The sequence below is a fragment of the Macaca mulatta genome, chromosome 5 (genome assembly GCF_049350105.2).
Source record: "Macaca mulatta isolate MMU2019108-1 chromosome 5, T2T-MMU8v2.0, whole genome shotgun sequence".
NCBI classification, from domain to species: domain Eukaryota; kingdom Metazoa; phylum Chordata; class Mammalia; order Primates; family Cercopithecidae; genus Macaca; species Macaca mulatta.
The window spans coordinates 167,152,316-167,176,951 of record NC_133410.1 but is presented as its reverse complement, the minus strand read 5'-3'; the positions used below and the strand labels follow the sequence as shown (position 1 = coordinate 167,176,951).

The 24,636-nt window shown below is 37.9% G+C and overlaps 1 protein-coding gene across 5 annotated transcripts in view; it reads right to left on the bottom strand.

The window, feature by feature from the left end:
* The window catches only part of RXFP1 (relaxin family peptide receptor 1), a 124,826-nt gene that overhangs the window by 41,013 nt on the left and 59,177 nt on the right, over positions 1-24,636 (bottom strand). For all 5 annotated transcript variants that reach the window (XM_001096574.5, XM_015139414.3, XM_015139413.3 and 2 more), the window contains exons 3-6: positions 19,257-19,355; positions 13,283-13,388; positions 7,194-7,265; positions 4,287-4,358 (exon numbers count right to left, since the gene is read on the bottom strand). In XM_001096574.5, coding sequence (XP_001096574.1) covers positions 4,287-4,358; positions 7,194-7,265; positions 13,283-13,388; positions 19,257-19,355 — 349 coding nt within the window. The remainder of the gene's footprint in view (positions 1-4,286; positions 4,359-7,193; positions 7,266-13,282; positions 13,389-19,256; positions 19,356-24,636) is intronic.

Here is a 24,636-nt window from a genome sequence, read left to right as displayed (position 1 = left end):
CATGGCACTGTGCTAAGCATGCCATCCCTTTCTTTAAGGGGCTTTGAGTCTGGAGAAGCCACAGCATGTGAACAGATTACTTTGTAATGTCAAGGAAAGCAGAGGGAAGTGTATAATGCATGGTTGCTCTGCCATTGCAGGGGAGAAAGCAGCCAGCTTTGTTAGGGGTAGGGACTGCAGAGTGTGGACGAATGAGGAGACAAGAGAAGGCTTTACTAAACAGAGGCACAATTGAGAAGAGTCTTGGATGAAGACATGCAATTCACAAAGCAAAGAATGGGCAGGAGCTATTCTAGGCAGAGGAAATAGCTTATACAAAAGCAAGAGGTATGCGAGACTGACAAGTTAAGAAATCACCAGGTAATTCACTGGGGCCTTACCATGAAAGGGCTATGAGGAGAGACAGGAGATAAACCTAGGAGGCAGGCGAGGGCCTGTTCTGGTCAAAAGAGTATTGCATCCCTTGCTAAAGAGTTTGACTCTGCCTCACCCATCTTTACATCCCACTCCTCTGCGAAGTGAAATAACTCTCTGTTCTATTGTGTTGGTCTCCTCTTCTTGTCACGTTCACTCATGTCTCAGTCTCTCTCATGTGGCAATTCACTGCACTAAATCTGCTATCGAACAGTTTGATTCCTGACTCCTCTACTTATTAACAGTGACTTTGAGCAAGCAATGAATTCCTGTAAGCCTCAGCTTCCCCAACTCTAAAATGGGGATCATATCAGGATCTCCTTCCTGTGGTTTAATGTTTGAGGCAATGCATGCCATAAACATTCAGTACACATTATATTTTATAGCAGTGTCTGTGCTCACGCCTCTTACTCCAGTTTCTTCCCTCTTTCCTTTTTCTTTCTGCTTATGATTCACATGCAAGTAAGAATTCAAGTTTCACTTCCACTAACACAGGATTCACACGGATTTCTTTCTCTTCTTCAGTCTTTCATATCTTGAATAAACATCCTGTAGAATTTCTCCTGCCAGGAATCTGTTCTCTCTTGCTGGGTTTGACTTTTGCTTAGGGCTAGTGAGCAATGGCACCCCACGATAGAGCCTCTTCCTTCCCTCCTTTGCAAACCTGGAGCCCAGATGGGCACAGTAAGGGGTAAGAAATGACTTACAACCTCAGGGGGTTCTCTTATACAAAAACCCTCCAGGTAAAAGGCATTTGATCCACTATTGCTTCCTGTGATCACCTGTTTTGCCCAGTCCTCTTCATTTTTTCAGAGCCATCCTTTACTGCTCTGGACCTGAGATAATCACTCCTTTCGGTGAACCATAATAGCAGTTTTGGTTTCAGCAACACAGGTTTGGAACTTAAGTACTTTTAAAAAATGGTTCTCTAATGTTGTATATAAGTTGGCATTGTTTTCCCGTCTCAGATCATAAGCTTCTAGAGAACAGGAGTCCTGCCTCTCCCCAGTGATGGCTCAGTGCTCTACCTGAAACACTAAGGCATAACTACTTAAAGGGAGCAAGCCTGAGTTATCCTTCTATGCCCTCATGGTGTCTACCTAAAATATTTGCACTCTATGAGGGTTAATGAATACTTACGGATCTAATGATTATTTAGATCCATGAATCATCAGGTATCTAATGATTATTATTATCATTTTTTGAGATGGAGTCTCGCTCTGATGCCCAGGCTGGAGTGCAGTGGCGCAATCTTGGATCGCTGCAACCTCTGCCCCCGAGGTTCAAGCGATCCTCTTGCCTCAGCCTACTGAGTAGCTGGGACTACAGGCATGTGGCATCGTGCCTGGTTAATTTTTTGTGTTTTTAGTAGAGATGGGGTTTCACTGTGTTAGCCAGGATGGTCTCCATCTCCTGACCTCATGATCCTTCCGCCTCAGCCTCCCAAAGTGCTGGGACTAATGATTATTTAACTAGAAATATGTGGCATCTTTAACACTCAACAATATTCCAGCACTATAGAAAAGCTATGAAAAGAGATGGAGAACACTTTCAAGTTTGCTCTCCAGTTCTGTACTGCCTTTCAAGAGCTTCCTCCACATCCACTGAACATTAAACCAAACAGATGGTGTTTAGTAAATTTTGCAAAGATATATGGAAAGAAGACAGTCAGGAGTCTGACGAAGTGCATCCAATATTGACGTTGGGTACTTTGCTAAGACATAAAAGAGCAGGGATGGGGTAGAGGGGGAGAGGACATGGCTAAAGTGGTTACTGTTAAGGCTTTGAGTCTCCTGCAGTCTTTTTCCATTTTGCTAGTAAATTACTAGATGCTCTTCTTGACTCAATCCCAAACTCTGATACCACAAGCTAAAAATCTGACTGGAATGGGTTTCTTGTGTTAGGATAGAGAACAGGATAGATAGAAAATAAGGGGACATAAATGGAAATACAGGGAGTTATGTAGTCATGTGATTTTTGGTTATATTTCTTTCCAGTTACTTCTAGAATGCTGCATGGCAGAACTCAAGAAAATGGAGCTTTGAGAAAGCCTGGTTTTTTTTTTTTTTTTTTTTAAAGCACAGTGAGATACCACTTCACACCCATTAGGATAGTTATTGTCAAAACAAACAAATGAAACAAGAACACAAATGTTGGTGAGGATGTGGAGAAACTGGAACTCCTGTGCATCACTAGTTGAAAAGTAAAATGGTACAGCTGCTGTGGAAAACAGTATGGCAGTCCCTTAAAAAATCAAAATCAAATCAAATGGCAGTTCCTCAAAAATCAAAGAATTACCATCTGGCTTAGCAATTCCACTTCTGGGTATATACCCTGAAGTGAAAGTGGGGACCCAAACAGATATTTGTATTCCTGTGTTGATGGCAACATTATTCACAACAGCCAAAAGGTAGAAACAACCCAAATATCCACTGACAGATAAACAGTTAAACAAAATGTGGTATATAAATACAATGGACTATTATTCAGCCCTAAAAAAGGAAATTCTGACACATGCTACAATATGTGAACATTAAAGACATTGTGCTAAGTGAAATAAGCCAGACACAAAAAACTGCATATTTTATGATTCTCCTTCTATGAGGTACTTAAAGTAGCCAATTAATAAATACAGAAAATAGAATGATGGTTGCCAGGGGCTGGGGAGAGGGGGAAATGGGGAGAGACAGATATGAGGAATTATTATTCAACAAATACAGAGTTTCAGTTGGGGAAGATGAAAAAGTTTTAGAGGTGGATGGTGATGATGGTTCCATAACAATGTGAATGTACTTAATGCCACTGAACTGTCTACTTAAAAATAGTTAAATGGTGAATTTTAGATTACGTATATTTTACCACAAAAAGCTTTATTTCTTTAACCTTACAGTATTTCATGTATTTGTAAAAGTGGGATTAATGAAAAAAGAATAATTGATTAACTAGAGAAGTCTTTGAGTTTTTTCTTCTTCATCACAAATATCATCATCAGGCTTTTTTTTTTTTTCTTCCCTTAGATACAGGGTCTTGGTCTATGGCTCATGCTGGATGCTGGAGTGCAGTAGTACAATCCAGCAATCAAGGGATTTCGCGGCTTAGCCTCCCAAAGTGCTGGGATTTTAGGCATGAGCCACCCTGCTTGGCTGCATCAGGCTTTTACTTTGTCTAAGTTCATTCAGTCATCACTCCTGTCACCAGGGCAAATGTACATTGAATTCTTAGTATGTGTCAGGCACAGTGTGCCTAATGCTTCCCACAGATTTTCTTGTTTCCTACAATATCCCAGAGGTAGGAACTATTATAATTTGTATTTTATAGTAGAGGCAACTTATGCTTAGAAAGGAATATAAATTGGCTGGGCATAGTGGCCTACACCTGTAATCCCAGCACTTCGGGAGGCTGAGGCCGGTGGATCATGAGGTCAGGAGTTCAAGACTAGCCTGGACAAGATGGTGTGGTGGCGGGCGCCTGTAATCCCAGCCACTCGGGAGGCGGAGGCAGGTAATTGCTTGAACTCGGGAGGCAGAGGCTGCAGTGAGCTGAGATTGAGCGACTGCACTCAGTCTGGGTGACAGAGAGACACTCTATCTCAAAAAAAAAAAAAAAAGAAAGAAAAAGAAAAAGAAAGAAAGAAAAGAAAGGAATATAAATTGCTCAAGGTCACACACTTAGTAAGTAAGGCAATCAGGACTCAGACTGAAGCCTGTCTAACTCACAATCCCACACTCTTAGCCACGGTGCTCTACTGCGCCTTTAGCATCCCTTGCATGGATCCTTGGGACTGTCATAGACAGGGAGGCTGGTTTGGATTGGAATAGTCTAGGCTGTCAGACTACCGTGGAATGGGCAGATGAATTCGCACTGGTACTTACAGTTTAGTAAGGCTATTCAGTCCTCTGAAAGCATAGATGGAGATGGATGTAATCTTATTGTTTTGCAAGTACCTGTGAAAATGATTATTAAAAAGAAAAAAAAATGAAGCAGAGTTTCACTTTTGCAAGACAAAAATAATTCTGTGGATGTATGATGGTGATGGTAGGTAGTGTAGCAATATGAACGTGCTTAATGCCTCTGAAGGTAGACTTAAAAATGGTTAAGATGCTACATTTTATGTTATGTATATTTGATGACAATTAAACACTTTAAAAATTGAAAAAGGTAAACATTACAAAATAATTTAGTGAAGCCAGATATCATGTCACTTCATGTTTCTATTAAATTTATGTACAATTAGGCTGGCTTGTATTTCGAAATTCTAGTTGTAAAGGTGAATGAATAACAGCCAAAGCTTACTATTTGAATTTTCTAGAAATAAAATGTTAACACATAGTAAAGCCCCCATGAATCAGAAGTCTAGAAGCAGATTTTTAATACAGGCCTTGTTATAATTCTTTAAGCTTGTTAAGTGCTCAAGACAGTGCTAGCCAACCTAAAAGTGCATGATGTTTTTTAATGTCCCAAACCATATTCTATGTTAATCACAAATCTGTCACCCAAGTCATTTTTGATCTCATTAGTTTGATAACAAAACCTTCTTCCAAAAACTGTTTGGGGGAAATTTACGAGGAGTAAAAGTGGCAAAAGATGAACACATAAATAAAAATAATCAGGACTAGAAGAATATAAATTAGATTGGAAGGTCAAGACAAGAATGCAGGCTTACACAGTTAACTGAAGTAATACTGAAAATACGACCTTGAGTTAACTGGAGGTCAAAGGAAATGGGTACCAGAGTACACGCTATTGCATCACTGCACACACACAAAGGTTTGCACTTCCACGTGTACTTGCCCCAGACTATGGGAATGATAAAGTAAGGACTTCAAGGCTGCCTTCTTGTTCTGAGTGCAGGTCACCACTGTTCTTTAGAGTGTCCTGAAAGTTTGTATGTAATTTGTTATAACTTTTAGAAGCAATAACAAAGAAATCAATATGAGCAAACATTCAGTTAATTAGAAATTTTGACTGAAAAGTACCCTGTTTCTCCAACATGCAAGAACATCTAACTTTGATTGTGAAATGTTATAAAATTTATTATGGGCTGGGTGAAGTGGGTTATGCCCATAATCCCAGAGCTTTGGGAGGCCAAGGCAGGAGGATCATTTGAAACCAGGAGTTTGAGAACAGCCAGGCAGGGCAACATAGTGAGATCCTATCTCTAAAAAAAAAAAAAAAAAAATAGCCAGGTGTGGTGGCACATGCCTGTAGTCTTAGCTACCTAGGAGTCTGAGTTGGGAGGATCACTTGAGCCCAGGAGTTTGAGGGTGCAGTGAACTATGATCGTACCACGGCACTCCAGCCTGAATGACAGAGTGAGACCCTGTCTCTTAAAAAATAATTATTATGCAACTGAACCTGATATGCTGTGGGCCCAATCATGTAGTAGGTAATGAATGGTTCTCATTTATCACGTATTTGTTTGTTTATTTCTAGCACTATAATGATCTACTAAGGAATAGACTGCATTGCCTGGAGGTCTAAAGGTATAGACTTTAATAACTAATTAGAAATTTTTAAATAATTAGGCTATTTTGATAATTTTGTTATATGGAACAAATTGGTCATTCAGGAATTAATTCATCCACATTAGTACGGTGGTTAGTTCAAAAAAGAGATGTAATTCAATGTTTGTTGTGCAAAAATGCTAAGCCACTAAATTACATAAATCTGAATTTTGATATTTAGATTTGTAGTCTAGCTCCTTTACATCAAGTGGACATAAGGTGATGCTACAGAAAAATTCTTCAGTCTCCAGAAATCAGAAAATAGCATAAGTCAGTGTACTCTTGAAGTTTTGTCAGTTCTAATTGTGATAAATTCTCTTTTGACTGATAAATGTTCAGAATGAAATTTTGAAAAGTTATTTTTATTAGAATTTCTATTTTCAAATATGAAATAGATACTTCTGCAGACTATCTGGGTTTTTAGAACATTTCACTGAAGGAAGTGGGTTAATTTTTCTTCTGATTCCACTCAATTTCCATCTGTTAGCTTTAAAAATGTACAAATACATATTAATTTATCAGGTTTCCCTATTGGAAAACCAAAACAAGAACCAATTTCTATTGGTATAAAAATGAAACAATGAATCCTGAGATATTTCTTAGTGTGATTTAGGTACAGAGTATCTAAACCCAACAATTCACCATAGGACAACATAATTTAGTCACAAAGTTGACCTAAGTAACAGGTAAACATCACGTGGGCTAGTATGGATTTTGAGAGTTCTGAAGGGAAGCTAACATGTCAGATGCTACTCAAGGCCAAAATAAAACCCAACTCACAAGGCAGATGTGAAAACGGAATCAAGTCTCCAAGACATGCTCAGCGGTTTCAACCCACAGTGACTTGCTATTTTAGGTAGAGAATGAATTTGAAAACACATGGAAGAAAATTATTCACTTTCTTGATGGTAGATCTGGCAAAAGATCATTACATTTTTCTCTAAGATGAGCACTGAGGTGTTCCATGCCAGAATAATGCAGAGATAAAAGCTTCTAAGTATCTCCATTTTGGGGGAGTGTGGTAGGAGGATTCACGGCACACATGTTCCAGTTCCTTTGGAAACAGGTGTTTGAAATTTTTCTAGAATGGTTTCTAAAATTACTCAGGAAAAAAAAAGTGCTACCTGGAAGTCTTCAGTTAACAGCTAACTACTTCCCTGAATAGGGATTAGACATAAGCTGTGGAATAGTGTTGGTGTTCACAGAAGCGGGAAGAAACAGATATGCCCAAATATGCTAGTTAATTTTAGTACCAGGAATTAAGTATTTTCTTACAGCTTCTGAAGATCATGATAATTCTTGAAGCAATCAGGAGGAAGCTTTCTTATTAAGTTCCACTGAAGTGACCTGAAATAAATGTAAATTTTGGTTCTTAAAGTTTTTTCTTTACTTTTAAATTACAACAATAGGGATAATTATAAACTATTTACCTTAGTACTAGCTTTCAGGAAACATTTTGCTTCATGATTATCTCTCTCATATTTATCACATCACTTGAACGAGGTCTAGCTGTTAGTTTTGCACTATGAAAGCTATTCATATTTTCTTAAATTTTGATTATGACTGAAATTCTGACAAAAATGTTAAAGAAAATAATTGAAAAAATTGATTTCAGTTATGTTTTTCTTTCCTATTTGTTTTTAATAAACATTAGAAGGCATCTCAGTTTCTGAGTGACAATAAAAAGAGTGTTTTCGGTTTAAAAAACACTTTCCAGAAATTAAATATTGTATTTCTCAATATTTCATTGCTCACATTCCACCACCTTAAAATTAGTAATGAAGGAAAACATCAATTGGTACCTATAAATGGATCATCTTTATTCAGTAAGTGATTCCATTTCAACTTCTTTTTTTTTTTTTTTTTTTTTTTTTTTTTTGAGACGGAGTCTCGCTCTGTCGCCCAGCCCAGGCTGGAGTGCAGTGGCGCGATCTCGGCTCACTGCAAGCTCCGCCTCCCGGGTTCACGCCATTCTCCTGCCTCAGCCTCCCGAGTAGCTGGGGCTACAGGCGCCCACAACCGCGCCCGGCTAATTTTTTTTTATATTTTTAGTAGAGACGGGGTTTCACCGTGGTCTCGATCTCCTGACCTTGTGATCCGCCCGCCTCGGCCTCCCAAAGTGCTGGGATTACAGGCGTGAGCCACCGCGCCCGGCTCCATTTCAACTTCTAAGAAGTTGTAAAGAAAGATTTTCTTTTGTATCACAATTTAATAAGCAGTTTGACACAGACCAGATCCGTGTAATTGTGGTTGTACTGGAAAGGTCCCAAGCCCTTAAGTTTTTGTTTTAGAACAGCAATGTAATGTAGGAAAAGCAAAATAAATGAAACAATAAAAAATCAAAAACCAGTGTAGCTGGGGTTCCTGGCATGAATCACACACAACATTTCCAAGTCAGTTTCTTTAACTGTGAAACGAGGGATTTGGATTAGATGGTATCTAATAATATATTATTAGTACTATCATTATATAGTACCATGGAGCAGATACTAATAAGTGAGCAACAGGCTGCATTGTCTGGAGGTTAACTTAACTCAGGTTAAGACAGTTTTATACAATACGCACTAACAATGTTTAGGTTTTGAAGCGGTGTTGCTTAAACTTGGTGATGAATCCTTCTTAAAAAAAAGTTTCTTGGACTCTTTGGAACACATTTTTGGAACCTAATTTGAGAAACACTGTTCCAGAGTCTAGAAGACCATGTACTCTCAATGAAGGTGAGAATTGGTTCTTAAAGAAGTAAAAAAAAAAATTTAAAAATCTAACTTTTTAAATGTATAATGCACAGATATACACAAGAACATATATCGTATATCTGTATTATTATTATTACTATTATTATTGAGACGGAGTCTTGCTCTGTGGCCCAGGCAGGAGTGCAGTGGCACGATCTCGGCTCACTGCAACCTCTGCCTCCTGGGTTCAAGTGATTCTCCTGCCTCAGCCTCCTGAGTAGCTGGGATTACAGGCACAGGCCACCACACCTGGCTAAATTTTTTATTTTCAGTACAGACGGGGTTTCACTATGTTGGTCAGGATGGTCTCGAACCTCGTGATCCACCTGCCTCGGCCTCCAAAAGGGCTGGGATTACAGGTGTGAGCCACTGAGCCTGTAGTACGTCTGTAGTATACTACAGTATACTGTATTATTATATATATAATATCTGTAGTATTAAAATTTCACAGGAGGGGACAAATAGAAAAAAAAAGTCTAAAAAGGCTTCCTGAGGGAAGGGAAACAATAATGAAAGAAAAAAAGTTAAAAATCACTTTTCTAGACTACGCATATCAGACACTTAGTGGCTTTTTAAATAAATAATACCAAAGGCTGATTAACAAGTAATTCCCTCTTGAAACTACTCTCAGTTGCTGGCCGTCACCAAATATTATTTCCTTGTATATATTAACTAATAGAGGATCTCTTCTCTGCTAATGATTCTGACTTGACTTAGATTCCAAATTCTGCTTTATGCCCTGTTTAAATGTTCATATTGTGTCATGATAAATTGTTAAATATTTGGATTTGGCTGGGCACAGTGGATCACACCTATAATTCCAGTACTTTGGGAGAGTGAGGTGTGAGGATCACTTGAGCCCAGGAGTTCAAGACCAGCTGGCAACACAGTGAGATCCGCCCACCATCTCTACAAACAATTAAAAAAATTAGCTGGGCATGGTGGTGCATGCCGGTAGTCTCAACTACTTGGGAGGCTAAGGCAGGAGGATCACCTGAGCCTCAGAGGTCAAGACTGCCGTGAGCTGTGACTGCACCACTGCACTCCAGCCTGGGGGACACAGTGAGACCCTGTATGTTTACAAAAAACAAACAAACAAACAAACAAAATTGAGTTTAAGGATATAGATGAAAGTTTAGTGTGTTCTTAAAAAATGTGTTCCGAGAATCGCTTGAATCTGGGAGGCAGAGGTTGCAGTGAGCCAAGATCGCGCCACTGAGCTCCAGCCTGGGTGACAGAGTGAGACTGTCTAAAAAAAAAAAAAAAAAAGTGTTCATTCATTCATTGATTATCTCAAAAAAAAAAACAACGTGTCAAATGCCTGCCATTTGCACATGTTGAATACCTGCTTTTAAGAAGTGTATATTGTATTTGGACAAATTATGCTTTATCTATAAATAGAGAATTTTCTTTGAATAATAACTTCAGTCTTACAGCCCAGGGCTAAAGAGGCAACCAACTTCTTTTGTTTTTATTGTATTTATTTATAAATTCATTTCAATAACGTTTATTTAGGGATTATTAGACTCTATTAGGAACTTTGGAGGATATATAGGCCATGGCATTTTCCTTTTTCAGGTAGATAATAGGACCCGACTCACTATAGTATAAGCAAGAATGTTTAGTATACGTAAAAGAGACACAAGTGAGGTTCTATGAGAGAACCCAAGAGGAAGAGGTTAATTGCACTTGAAGGAGGAGAGTTACTATAGAGGAAAGTGAGGCACATTGAAAGACTGCTAAGTAATGTTACTTACAAAGTTGGGTTTTTATTAACAGTGTCTAGGATTTATAGGTTACTTCTTTCTAAATGACATAAAATATTTTGACAAATAACATTCTCTATATTTCACAATATCCTACTGGGATAGAAAGAGGTAGATGCTGTTATTCTCATTGAATAGAACAACCCAAAATACTTTATAACAAATCCTTATATTTAAAAATTTGACATTCCAACTTTGATTGCTCACAGAGTCAAAGAGGGTGTGTGTTTGTGTGTGTTTGTGTGTGTGTGGGAGAGAAATGGCCTATTTTAATCATTATTGTCAAAGCTACCTCTAGTTTTTATAAAGGAAGTTCTTCATATTAGATCATATAGTTCTAGTGATTAAATTCCAGGATCTTAAAGTCAAGTCTCAAATAGTCAAAATTAGTGTTTATCCAGCTAGAAAAAAGTAAAAATAATCATATCTATCTATGTTTGCCCATTTTGTTCATTAGCATTTATGTGAAATTATTAAAAAATCCCAACTTCAATAAACATTACTGGGAGTATTAACTTCTTTGATACTTATATATGGTTCAGTCCTCTTCTGATATTTCCCTATAACAGTTCCAACTCAAAGTCTGGAAAGAACTGACTAATGAAATTTGATATTTACTTTTTAATGTATTTGCTATAAAGCATAGAGTTCTTTTTCTGTGTGGAACTGAACAAACAGACTGGGACTAGGTATGAGTCTAAGCCAGTGTTCTGCAGAAGAAAAGTATAAATGGACAACTGGAATCAAGTGGCTCAACCTAAAGCACAAGAGAATGCTATTTTTTGAACAAAAAATAAAATAAAAAAAATTGTAGACATAAACTCCTGAGCTTTATTCGTATATCTCCAAATGCCTGTTGGAGATATCCACTGAGTGACCTGTTAATCTCACATTGGAAAAAACATCTAACATCAGAGTCCCAATCTTCCTCAGTTACTGCCACCAAGTCTCCCCATTCTCTGATCACACCGTTGCTTAGAACGGAAACCTTGGAGTCATCTTTGACTCCTCCTTTCTTGCCTTCTTGCAGACAGTCACTTACAAGGACCTGGTCCCAGTTTTTTGTTTATACCAGGGGTTGAAAACTGGTAGGTCACCGTTTTCTGCGCACATCTCTTTATGTATGTATGTGTATATTAGATTATGACACTTTTAAAAATTGAATGGGAATTAATTCAATGATTTACCCTTTGTGTGAGGCATGCCCTCTCTAGTTAGCCGTTGCCTTATTCCCCTCCATTCCTCCAGCTTTCTGTCTCTGTTCTTTATTTTACAAATGTTGGTTGAATTGTTAAAGAATGGATTCAAATCTTACTCGTGGGAAAATGAAAAACGAAATTGGCTGCATCAGAATATCCTTTGATTTGGATTTTCTAGTAATTTGATACAGCGGTGGAGAAGGATTCTGATTTTTTTCTCTGAAAATAGAATGCAATTATCATAAATTATTATTTTTTTTGTTTGAGACAGGGTCTCACTCTGTCATCCAGGTTGGAGTACAGTGGCTTGATCACAGCTCACTGCAGCCTTGACCTCCCAGGCTCAAGTGATCCTCCTGCCTCAGCCTCCAAGTAGCTGAGACTATATGTGTGGGCCATCATACCTGGCTAATTTTTATTTTTTTGTAGTGATGGACTGCCTCTGTGTTGTCCAGACTATTCATAAATTCTTATACCCAGAATTTCCAGTTAGAATTTAAATCAGAGAAGTGTTCCATAGGACCTCAGGTTCTTTTGGGGGATTATTACTTTTTTCTAGCAGGACTAATTGCTATGAGAAAGAGCCACGGTGGGGCAAGAAGAGGATAGAATACTGAAGAGCTCTTCCTTTCCTTAGTTCAAGTGAAAATGTTCCCTCTTTTGGAAAACCCTGCTGATATTTTCAGTTCATATTCCCTGGCTACCACAAATTGGGTAAACTTCCCAGATCTGTGAATTCAAGGGAACCACTATGCACCGGAACTCTGAGTTGTAGCTCTTACCTCATGTATCAAGTATTTCAATTGCTGTATTAGGTGGCCTGGTTTGAAAACGGTAACACTTGTCAATATTCATAAACTCAAGAATTACTCTTATTTTGTCCTCATATACCCAAAAGTGAGAGCCACAAGGCACTAAGGCATCTAGATGAAAAAAGAAACTCAGCGAAAATATTGGATTAAAATAGTTGTCCTCCACTAATTTCTTGTAAAAAAGTTTCAGTCAAATGTGTATGTTTGTGTTGCTGAAGTTTGTTGAATTCAAATTAGTACTAGAAACTAACACTACAGGTACTAGAAATCAACACACCATTTGTGGTGATATTTTTTTTTACATACGCAAGTTTGAATTCCTTAAGAAAACAACAACATTAACATCTATGACTCATAAGGTGATTCAGAACAGATTTTAAATATGATGTTTTGGGGGGGATATCTTATCCAATTTACCTTATTTTCTTTTTTAACTTACACATCAGATTATATTAAAATGTCGGTCCAATAAATTCTAAAAGAATTCTTTCAATAAATGTCAAATGAAAATTCTATGTAATAGGAAAGCTCTATGTAATAGTTTAATTAGAAGCCATTTTTTCTTTAGTAGCACATGCAATTGATGACTTTTTTTGTTTACATAAAATATGGTGATACTCCATACCTCACAGGATTATTATGAGGGGTTAAATAGCTAATATAAAGAATAATTTAAGGTAGGGTCTAGCATTTAATAAATGCAAAATAAATATCAGTAATTATACCTGACCCAGGAAAAATGACATCATCTTGGAATAAAAATACATTATTAATAATGATATGGTCTTAATTATAATACAATTTTACAGGTGCTACCCGGCTGTCAGGATGAAGTCATTCTTTTCTACTTACATTGCAGTCACATTTGAAGAAACTGATGGAACAGCTCGTAAATTGGTTTCATCACAGTCAAGCTCCAGACCTTGGCAAAGACATTGCACTGGCACAGAACTGACCACTGAATCAAGGGGAAGTGGTAAGGCATGATGACATGAGGGGCCAGGAAGAGGAGGGTAATGAAAAGAAAGAAATGAAAAGCTATGAGAAAATCATTTAGTACAAAAGCATATCATGTGTTACCTAGGCAATTTAAGCAATGCTTTAAATTAAGGTTTCAAAGTTTGCTTTTAATTTAACCTTAAAATGATGGTAGAGCATTAACATTTGGAAACACACACTTACCAGCTCATGCATTTTTTAAAAATAGCAGACCGTTGCAAAATGAATGAAATAATCTGCTCTTATACCACTAAGGATTGACATGATAATGTGTGATGAGGCTTAATGTTCATATTACAACTGCCACTTAAAAATAAAGTATTTATTTTAGCCTAATCAAAACCTTTAAAGCAGGAATAAATCACTTTTAACTAGCAAGAACGAGGAGAACTAAAGGCAAATGATAGTGTCAATAGTTTTTTTTTTTTTTTTTTTAAATCAGGAGTTCTTCAAATAAGTTTTAAAAAAAATCTTTTGGCTTAAATGGGGTAAAGGATGAATAAAAGTTTATTTATGGGAGTGACAATTTTTCTTCTTAGGATTCCATTTTCACTGATGTTGGGTGTTGGAAAGAGAGGGAGAATGAGGTGTATGACCTTGGCCATCTTGTGAGGCTGTAGCGATAGTGTTAGGATGTGACTAAATACATCTAAATACATCTAAAGTCTATTAGAGATTTGCAATGATGTATTCATATAGCTAAACAGAATAATGAGATTATTATTTAGGATAATAAATATAGTTTGATTACTGCTCCAATGGGGAATGGCCAATTCCTGAGAGCAATGAGAAATGTTTCCCCCCTCCACATTGACTTCTGGAACACTAACCCATACCGCAGGGGTTACAGACTCCAGTGTCTCCAGCGGTCAGGCAATGTCACTGCAGACTGTGTCCAGATGTCCAAGTGCAACAGCTTCTCCCATCTGTTGCCATATTAGAATAGGAACATGTGTAGCTACGTCTACCAACTTCCTCAAAGAAGCCAGAAATACAATGTTTTATATATGACTATCTATTTAAAAACTGATATTAGCTAACTGAAAACATTTAAAAATATTGGACAAACAAAACTGTCTATGAGAGCTTTCTGCTTGTAGGCTTCCAGTTTCTGACCTTTATGGTGAAACTTGCAGAGAGCAGGCAAGTGTCTCAGTGGCTAAGCGGAGACCTCTGTGAATGACTGTTCATGAGGAGCTTTTTGGCTCAGATATGGGGTGACATGTGTTCTTCCTCTCCTCCCAAATATCTCCAGAGACTTCTTTTCAGGGTTACAAGAGATCAGGACCATAACCTAGATTTAGTGTTTAATATAAACAGAGTATCTGCCAAGAACTTTAAAACAGTTTTATAGTTGCAAGTACCCACTTTGGTCGTGGATGTCTAAAAACTGATGCTGTCTCTTTAAGTTAAAATCATATCTCATGTGAGTCTATGTGTATGCTGTGGGGATGGGATGGAGAAGGTTGGGAAGGAAGATGAAGGTCTGGAGAATGAAGTAGGAAGGTCAGAAACAGAGGGCAGTCAAATTAGCGCTAACCCCAGTGCATTTTTTTCATATAAAGAGACTAAATTAAGATAATCCATATATATTTATTACAGGGTTATCTGCAATAGGGAAAAATGAAAAAACAACACGTAAATATTCAACAGCCAAGGAATGATTAAGGAAATTAGGTCACTTACAAAATATACTATTACATGGTATATTTTAAAAGATGTTGTGGTAATATGGATACCTGATTATGCTGAAATGCTAATTGAAAATTTGATAAAAATGGTTTGTATAGGAAATTTCAACTATGTTAAAACAAAAAAAGACGAGTAATGCAGTAGCAAGTTAATGCTGGTAGCTTCTGAATGGTCAAATTATGGTTGAGTAAGTAATGATTTCTAAATCTCTATACTTTTCAAATCCTTTAAACTTAAATTTTTAAATTTATTGGTTCATTATAGGTATTATATTTTCCATGATATTGCTCTTAGAGATGACTTTAATAATGTGAATTCCACACATTATTTTATCTAGTCAAAAAATGATTATAAGCTTTGTTCAGTTTAATTTCCAATCAATTCCTATAATAATCTGCTTCAAACAAGGTGGGACACTAGGAACCTTAAATTCAATTTTAACTGCAAGTTTTACACTACACTTGCCATTCTATTTTTACCCTGTTTACAATCTTGAAAAATATATTTAGTTATTAGCTACACTCCCCTCCCACAAATTGTCTTTAAATAACTTTAAATTATATATTTGTTTTTGTTAAGTACTGATGAAAAAAATTACTTCTTTTTTTTTTAATACAACATTTATTACATAGCCTCATTCCTTTTATGTAATTATACTTGTGACAAACGTCTTCCAAGGTGCAGGATCAGGCAAAAATATATTTCTCTTGCTGACTTGTCTGGTTTTTCCCCATTTGTTTGTTTTGCTTTACAAACTATGAGAGTTATGTAAGCCATTATTTTCTGTCTTGGACTTAATGGCTATGAAATTCATAACTATGCTTTGGATGAAGTCACTGAACTTCTCTCAGGAAGGCTTTTCTTAATTTTTCTTTGTCATTTGCTTTCCATTCACCACTGAACTTTTGTCTTTTATATCATGTTAATGGTTTAAGGCTTTTAGTAGCTGTATTTTAATTGCTAGTTGCTGAAAATCGTTTTGGGAATAAAATGAGGTATTAAAAGATTCAATTAAAATTTAAGAACTAGACCAGGTGCGGTGGCTCACACCTGTAATCCCAGCACTTTGGGAGGCTGAGGTGGGTGGATAACCTGAGGTCGGGAGTTCAAGACCAGCCTGACCAACGTGGAGAAACCTCGTTTCTACTAAAAATACAGAATTAGCCAGGCGTGGTGGCACATGTCCGTAATCCCAGCTACTTGGGAGGCTGAGGCAGGAGACCCACTTGAACCTGGGAGGCAGAGGCTGCAGGGAACCAAGATCATGCCATTGCACTCCCAAGTCTGGGCAACAAGAGTGAAACTCCATCTCAATAAATAAACAAACAAACAAACAAATAAATAAATAAAATTAAGAAATAAAAAGAAAATATATGATAAAAGAAAAAAACTATTTTGAGACAACATGGTTTAATTCATTATTTTAAAAATTACCAGTTAAATTATATCTATTAACGTTCTCCTTTCCCAAAAACTTTTAGATGCTTTTATTTTTCCCCCTCTGAGAGAGGGTTTTGTTCTGTTGCCCAGGCTGGAGCACAGTGGCTCAATCACAGCTGCAGCTTCAATCTCCTGGGCTCCTGAGGAGCACAGCTAAGTTTTAATTTTTTTTTTTTTTTTAGAGAGATTGGGGTCTCACTATGTTGCCCAGGCTGGTCTTGAACTCCTGGTCTCAAGTGAGATCTTCCTACCTCAGTCTCCCGAAGTGCTGGGTTTATAAGTGTGAGCCACTGTGCCCAGCCAATTTTTAGCTTTTTAATGGACAACTTATTTGGTCTTCCTCTAAATAATGGCATGATGCTGAGACAGATTGCTGAGTACCCCGTGAACCTCACAAGAGTGACATCTATCCCCTTAAACTGGGGATTGCTAGTGGTTTTTGATTAACCTAATTTGAGTAGTGAAGACAAAAAATATTAAAAATTTAAAAAGCTAGACTTTACAATTTATGATAGAACATAAAGAAAAAAATAAGTATTTCTTCCTCTATGCCTTTTTTTAAAAAATAATTTTTGCAAGAGAAAAAACCTTATATTTACAACAGGCTATCTATAGCCTCCTATATAGACTTCAACAATCCTTACATTTTAATATTTCATATTTTGTTGATCTACTAATTTGACACTAGTATTTGATATGAGGCCATTACCTATTCATCTTAAATGGTTTTACGAAAAGGATATGACTGGGAAGGCACTATATAAGAAAAAAAAGAACAGAGGAGGAGCTGGCATTGCCAGGTGATATAAAGAAACTAACTAAACATATGACATAAAATTTGTCTAAAATAAACTCTTAGTCACCTCTCTACCATTTTGTAGTGAATAGCCATTGATTGCTCATTCATGACTGTTTTCCATTCAAAGCTGCCCAGATAATGCTTTGGGAAGATGGGAGTGATGTAAGTTGTACAAAACACAGAGAACAGAAAACGTGATGAGTATGAGAATTGAATAATTAACATTTACTAGGGCTAGCGAAAGGTAAACTTTTGTCACTATCTGTATAAACATGTATTTTCTAGAACTCATAGTGTAAAATTTTACTCTCTTAAATTATTGAACTATACAATAGTTAAATCATTGTCTACATAATATATTGTGCTTTTATCTATGACTAAAGACATAATTTATGATAATGTAACTTTAGAAAAATGTTATAAAATAACTACCTAAGTATTTGTTATTAAAATGTAGTTATTATTATATAACATTTACATAAATAAAACCTCAATTACTCAGACATATTGTTAATCTGGCATGCTTCAAGATCAAAAAGGATAAAAATAAACCATGAATTTAACACCCAGCAAAAATTCTGTGAATGTTTTTATTGTTAGCTAAAAAACTAAAAGTTTTAGCTATAAGAAAAATTATTATAAAAAATATATGTTTAAAAATATACTAATTCAACTGGGCTTTAAAAATTCAACTGAGTTTTACTGTAACTATAATCCATCCATGGAATATGTATGTTCCTGGGCAGATACAAAGATGAAAAATAAAACAAAACATCCTATCTGTAGCCTCCCATAAAGACTTCAATAATAATTTATTGAGTGCTCACTATGTACAAAGCACTATTTTAGGCACTAGAAGTGCAGCCAAAAAAAAAAAAAACACAAAAAAAAGTCAAACAAAGTACCTATTGTCATAGTGCTTAGGATCTGATGAGATAATTCATACACCACCACAACCAACACCACTACTGCCAGCAATTATGATAGTGCCACCTCGGAAAATAACACAGAGTAAGCTAATAGAGTAACGAGGGGAGGGCTGAGGACGCTGCTGTTTTATACAGTGTTATCAGTGCAGGCTTCCTTGATTTGAACAGGGCCCTAAATAAGGTGAGGGTCACCAACTAAGAAGACACATGGGAGAAAGTTTCTGAAAGAACAGTCGTATAGAGGCTGTGATATGGAGCCATGTCTGGAATGTCAGAAGAATAGCAAATATGCCTTGCTTTTTAACCAAGGTTTTGAAAAGCTAGGGTCAAAATGACAGCTCCAAGGCACAGATTTACATTTGCATAATTTATTAGAACACACAAAATTTATTTAAGAGGAGTTATTTTCATATATCTTTCTGATCTAAAATATTATAGTTAATCCTCAGGTTTATACCCTTCCACACCCCTCCAGTGTTTTTGTAGGTTTTCAGTGCATGACTGAACATAGTGGGTTATAATGAATAAGGGTTTTGCAGCTCAGAAGAGTTTTTTTCTGGCAAACATTAAAATCCAAACAGCTTTTCTGCCCTCTCTACTTTCTCTGTTTTCTTTACATCACATTTCATAAAGATTGTGAAAAGAGAACTCAAATAAAATACCATTCTTGAACATCCTTGACTAACTGACATTGGTTTTGTTCACAACAATATCTGACACCATTTATTACTTTTACACTTAAGATCCCTGAGTCTTTTTTGAAATAAATTTTCCTAGTGAAAGTTGTATATTTAATAGAGTTTGCAGTTAGAAAACTATAATTGACCTCTTAAAAATTTTGAAGTTTCTTTAATTAAAAACGATTTCAGATGGAGATGCAATCTTTTTTTTTAATGATGAATCAAACTTTTAAACAACGGTATCTTATGAACTCATGGAAAAGGAAATAACTGCTCCGATTACTTACAACATTCAGGTGTTTCTGCCTCAAAGGGATATGGGGAAGTCATTTTGGAGTAACTGGCAAAATATTTGTCAAATTGCAAAGACCATCCATTGTTGTCTCCTAAAATAAAAATCAGAGAACAGAAAAGTTCAAGAAACAGAAATATTCTGCTATATTGTCGGGAAATAGGTCCTCTCTTTAAAACAGTCCAGTGGTTCTCCAATGTAGTGAGATAAACATTATCTGGAAACTTGCTACAAATGTGAATTTGTGGACCCCCACCTGGAGATTCTCATTTTACAGGTCTGAGATGGGCTCCCTAGTCACCATTTTAAATTTAATTTAATTCTTTAGATTGAAAAAATTTGGGGGGAGTAAATTATGACAAAGCTATTCTCCAGTTTTTTTTTCGTTTATTTGTTTTTTGTTTTTGAGACAGAGTCTTACTTGGTCGCCCAGGTGGAGTGCTGTGGCACGATCTCAGCTCACTGTAACCTCCACCTCCCTTGTTCAAGTGATTCTCCTGCCTCAGCCTCCCAAGTAGTTGGGACTACAGGAACCTGACACCACGTCTGGCTAATTTTTCTTTTTTTTTTAGTAGAGATGGGATTTTCACCATGTTGGCCAGGCTGGTCTCTAACTCCTGGCATCAAATCCGCCTGCCTCGGCCCCCCAAAGTGTTGGGATTATAGGCGTGCACCATCACGCCCTGACTATTCTCTGTTTTTAACAAGCACTATAGGTGTTCCTGAAGCAATTAATATTTTCACCGCATTTTAAGAAACATAGCCAAATATGGCACACTGTTCTTAGCATTTTACAATAATTATGTTTCCCTACATCTTCTTCAATCTCTAAAACTGATGTTGGAGATGTATAAACATGGCTAGACAGCCATGATGATTAACTTTTTTTATGTTATGATATATATATATATATATATTTTCAGACGGAGTTTTGCTCCTGCAGCCCCAGGCTGGAGTGCAATGGCACTATCTTGGCTCACTGCAACCTCTGCGTCCCAGGCTCAAGTGATTCTCCTGCCTCGGCCTCCCGAGTAGCTAGGATTCCAGGCACCCGCCACCACGTCCAGCACATTTTTGTATTTCTAGTAGAGACGGGGTTTCACCATGTTGGCCAGGCTGGTCTGGAATTCCCGACCTCAGGTGATCTGCCCACCTTGGCCTCCCAGAATGTTGGGATTAAAGGTGTGAGCCACCGTGCCTGGCCGATTAACTTTTAAGAAAGAAAGAAAACATGACTGGCATGATCTCATTTCTTTTCTCTTTTTCTTTTTTGAAAGGCACCATGGTATCTAAAGTGATTATTCTCTGAGTGCTTTTATATATATTTCTATATTTTCGTATTTGTATTTTAAGCCCCTATGTCACTTTTAAAAAATCGATTTTATTCATGGGGTAAAAGGAAGACAATTTTTCTCACCAAATTCCTAATGATGTTTTAGTTACTTTTAAACATAAGAGACAGCGCAGCCAAGCATGTGATAGAGTGGACTAGCGAACAGGGATGAAGAAGCAGTTTCTCTGGAGATCTCTGCACACGGTACAAGCCTTCATTCTCTTGGTAGGGGTTTGTATGGGATCTTCTCTAGACCTTCTAAATTTTTTCCTGAATGCTGCCAGACAACTCCCTAAGGATGCCCAAACATATGAACAGAGAGTGAAGTTATAAAAGTTTGTCCTGTTTCTGTAAGTTAGTAGTAAGTCTAGTATTGATTTCTTTTAAAATTTTAAAAATTAAAAAATATTTTTGAGACAGCGTCTTGCTTTGTCACCGAGGCTACAGTGCAGTGGTGCAATCTCAGCTTACTGCAGCCTCTCCCTCTTGAGCTCAAGTGATCCTCCTCCCTCAGGCTCCTGAGTAGCTGGGATTACAGGTTGCACCACCACGACTAATTTTTTTTTTTTTTTTTTTTTGTAGAGATGGGGTTTTGCTGTGTTGCCCAGGCTGGTCTTGAACTTCTGGGGTGAGGTGATCCACCTGCTTTGGCCTTGAAAAGTGCTGGGATTATTAGGCATGAGCCACTGCAGACTTCTGCATGGGACTCTAGCGGGCCACCAGTAACTTCGTGGACAAGGGACAACACCCCAGAAACCAGCAAATGCCAGCCCCTGGACACCCAGGAACAAGTTCAAGGTGCCTGCCCAACCTTTAATACACGCATCAGTTGATATGTTAGGCAGATAAACAGGAGGAGGAGGAGATTTGAAAGATTCAGCATATATAGCCAAATAGAGACTAAAACTTCCTGAGACTGTGGTGGCTTTTGTGAATGTTTGCTCCTCCTTTATTCTACCTCCACTTTAGAATGCTTTCGTATTCTTTAGAAGTTGGTAACTTAAATATATGTTTTCCAGACCCCAAGCAGCCAGGATTCTTGTTATAGATAAGCTTCCACCAATTGGATGCACTCTTGTAAGACCTGAGGTTTGTACACACCAGCCTCAAGGATATCTAGTGGTAGTTGGGGCGGTTACTGCAGTCAGCCTCAGGCTCCCAGTTTCACGGATGTAGAGATGATTAGCAGTAGCAGTTGTGACAGAAGCAGATGCTTCTTGATCTTGGGCTTGCAACTACAGTAGTATATTCCCTACCTCTGACTCCTGCTTCTGCAGCCTTTAAAATGATTCTACAAACACATTTTTTCTTGTATAAATATATTTTTTTTTCTTAAGCTTCTCTTTCCCAAAAATATCTAGAGTGGTTTCTGTTTCCTCCTTCCAGAAGGGGTTACAGATAACAGACTCTCAGACATCTCAAGGATGGAAACATTGGATGGGTTATCTATTCCACTTCTTCTTACAGATAACGGCAATCATGTTATTATTAGAACATGGGACTCTCATAATTAATGGTATACAGTGACAAAAAGAAGTCACTTAAATTATTGCTATGGCTTCCTGGAATGATGTGTCTGCTAGAAGGCTAGGCTCTGGCAAAGTTCTCGCTATGATAAATCATTAGAATGAGAATGAGAAATTTCAAGGGTTGTGAAGTGGGACTGCAGAAGAAATAGCTCTGGAGCGATTAAAGAAAGGAAACAGCTGGGCATGGTGGTTCATGCTTGGAATCCCAGCACTTTGGGAGGCCAAGGCGGGCAGATCATTTGAGGTCAGGATTTCGAGACCAGCCTGGCCAAGGTGGAGAAACCCCCATTAGAAATACAAAAATTAGCCGGCCATGGTGATACATGCCTGTAGTCCCAGCTATTCGAGAGGCTGAGGCGTGAGAATCACTTGAACTGGGGTGGCAGAGGTTGTAGTGAGCTGAGATCGCACACTGCACTCCAGCCTGGGTGATAGAACTACCCTCAGATAATCTTTTGTCTCTTCTGGCCTTAGCTCAGGACTGATGTATCTCTACATTATACAGAATCTGATCCTATGGGTTGTTAAGTTACAGTGTAAGTTGAATTCACATTTTGTCATATCATTTTATTTTATTTTTGAGACAGGGTCTCACTCTGTTGCCTAGGTTAGAGTGCAGTGGTGCGATCATAGCTCACTGCAGCCCCAAACTCCTGGGCTCAAGGGATCCTCCCACCTCAGCCTCCTGAGTAGCTGGGACTATAGATGCATACCACTATGCCCAGCTAAATTTTTTATTTTTGTAGAGATGGGGGTCTCCCTGTGTTGCTAAGGCTAGTCTCAAACTCCGGGCCTCAAATGATCCTCCCACCTTGGCCTCCTAAAGTGCTGAGATTAGGTGTGGGCTACTGTGCTCAGTTTGTCGTATCTTTTAAGTGAACATTAGAACACAACAAGGCGAGAGGGACCTTGTGAATTGCACTGGGACATTTGTGTGTGTTCAGTTGAATTTGACCACTCTAAATCCCCTTCCCACAAAATCTCCCTTGCAAGCAAAAACAGCTCCCCTTTCCTGTCTGATGAGGTTAGTAGTAGTTTGTTTGAAGACACATGAGTTACTTTACTTGAGGTAAATAAGTTTCCAACTCTCCTCAGGCCCTTTCATTACCAGGCTTCTTTGCTTCTCAACCTATTATAAGTGGAGTCAGAGCCCAGCATGCTGCAGAACACAAATTGGACTTGGAGAAGACTGACATACTGAAAGATTTTGCTATTTTATATAAGCAGAAACCCAAGGAATTTGCATGGGAACGGTTTCTACAAGCATTAGACCAGGAAGTAGAAATATAGCTTTAGGTTGGGCAAAGCTAATTGATCTGGGTATCTGATATGGTTTGGCTCTGTGTCCCTACTCAAATCTCACCTTGAATTGTAATAATACCCACGTGCTAAGGGTGGGACCAGGTGGAGATAATTGAATCAGGGGGCGTGTTCCCCCATGCTGTTCTCCTGCTAGTGAGTGAGTTTTCATGAGATCTGATGGTTTTATAAGGGGCTTCTCCCTTTATTTGGCCCTCATTCTCTCTCCTGCTGCCCTGTGAAGAGGTGCCTTTGGCCACCATTGTAAGTTCCTGAGTCCTCCCAAGCCATGTGGAATTGTGAGTTAATTAAACCTCTTTTCTTTATAAATCACTCAGTTTCATGTATTTCATCATAGCAGACTAAGAACGGACTAATACAGTGACCTCCTGGAGTTTCTGGATTCCGTGTGTTAGCTCAAGCAGTAGTTTTGCTAGACTGTCGACTGAAATCTGAACCCAATGCTGACCTAGGCTAAATGAAATTGAGGGGCAAATGCATGCAAATGTTGAGTCACCAATGGAACAGATCATGAGGGGCAGCCATTGTATTGCACAACTGCAAGGAACCTGTCATGGAATATGCTGTAGACTGACCCAACTTCATTGGTGTTTTTCTGGGCAGCAGAGACTGAAAAACTTCAGACGACATTTCACACCTCCTGTAGAGCCAGGATTTGGGATGCACTCACATGTATCTTGGTTAGAAGAGAGGTATAAGGTCATTTTCTTGCTGCTCTGTCTAAAACAGAGACATAGGAGCAATCGTGGAAGGGGATTTCAGGTACTACCAGCCTTGTGGGTGTCGAGAGAGGCAGTTGAGTTGGGGGTGGTAGCAGCAGCTGTCTCCATTGTCAGTCGCAGCCATGATGGATCTAACAGCATGGATGTTGACCTTGTTTACACCCACTCCTCCAGCCCTTCTGAGAAGATTCTGCTTACCTAATTTCTGTCTAATATACCCAGAGTAGTTTCTAGTTTTTTCCATTTAACAATGATAGATATGGGGAGGCTGATTGAATCAATTGGATTAAAGTACGGCGGAAAAATGATTAGACATTTAGTTAATTTGGGGAGTTCAAGTGGAATCTCATGAGGGTGAACAAAGCAGTGCATTTTTTCTGAACCCATAAATTTAGTGTAGTTTAATTTTGTGGTTTCACTAAAAAAAAAAGTCACGTGGGTTCTGGGGATGGGGTCAAGAGCCTTACAAAG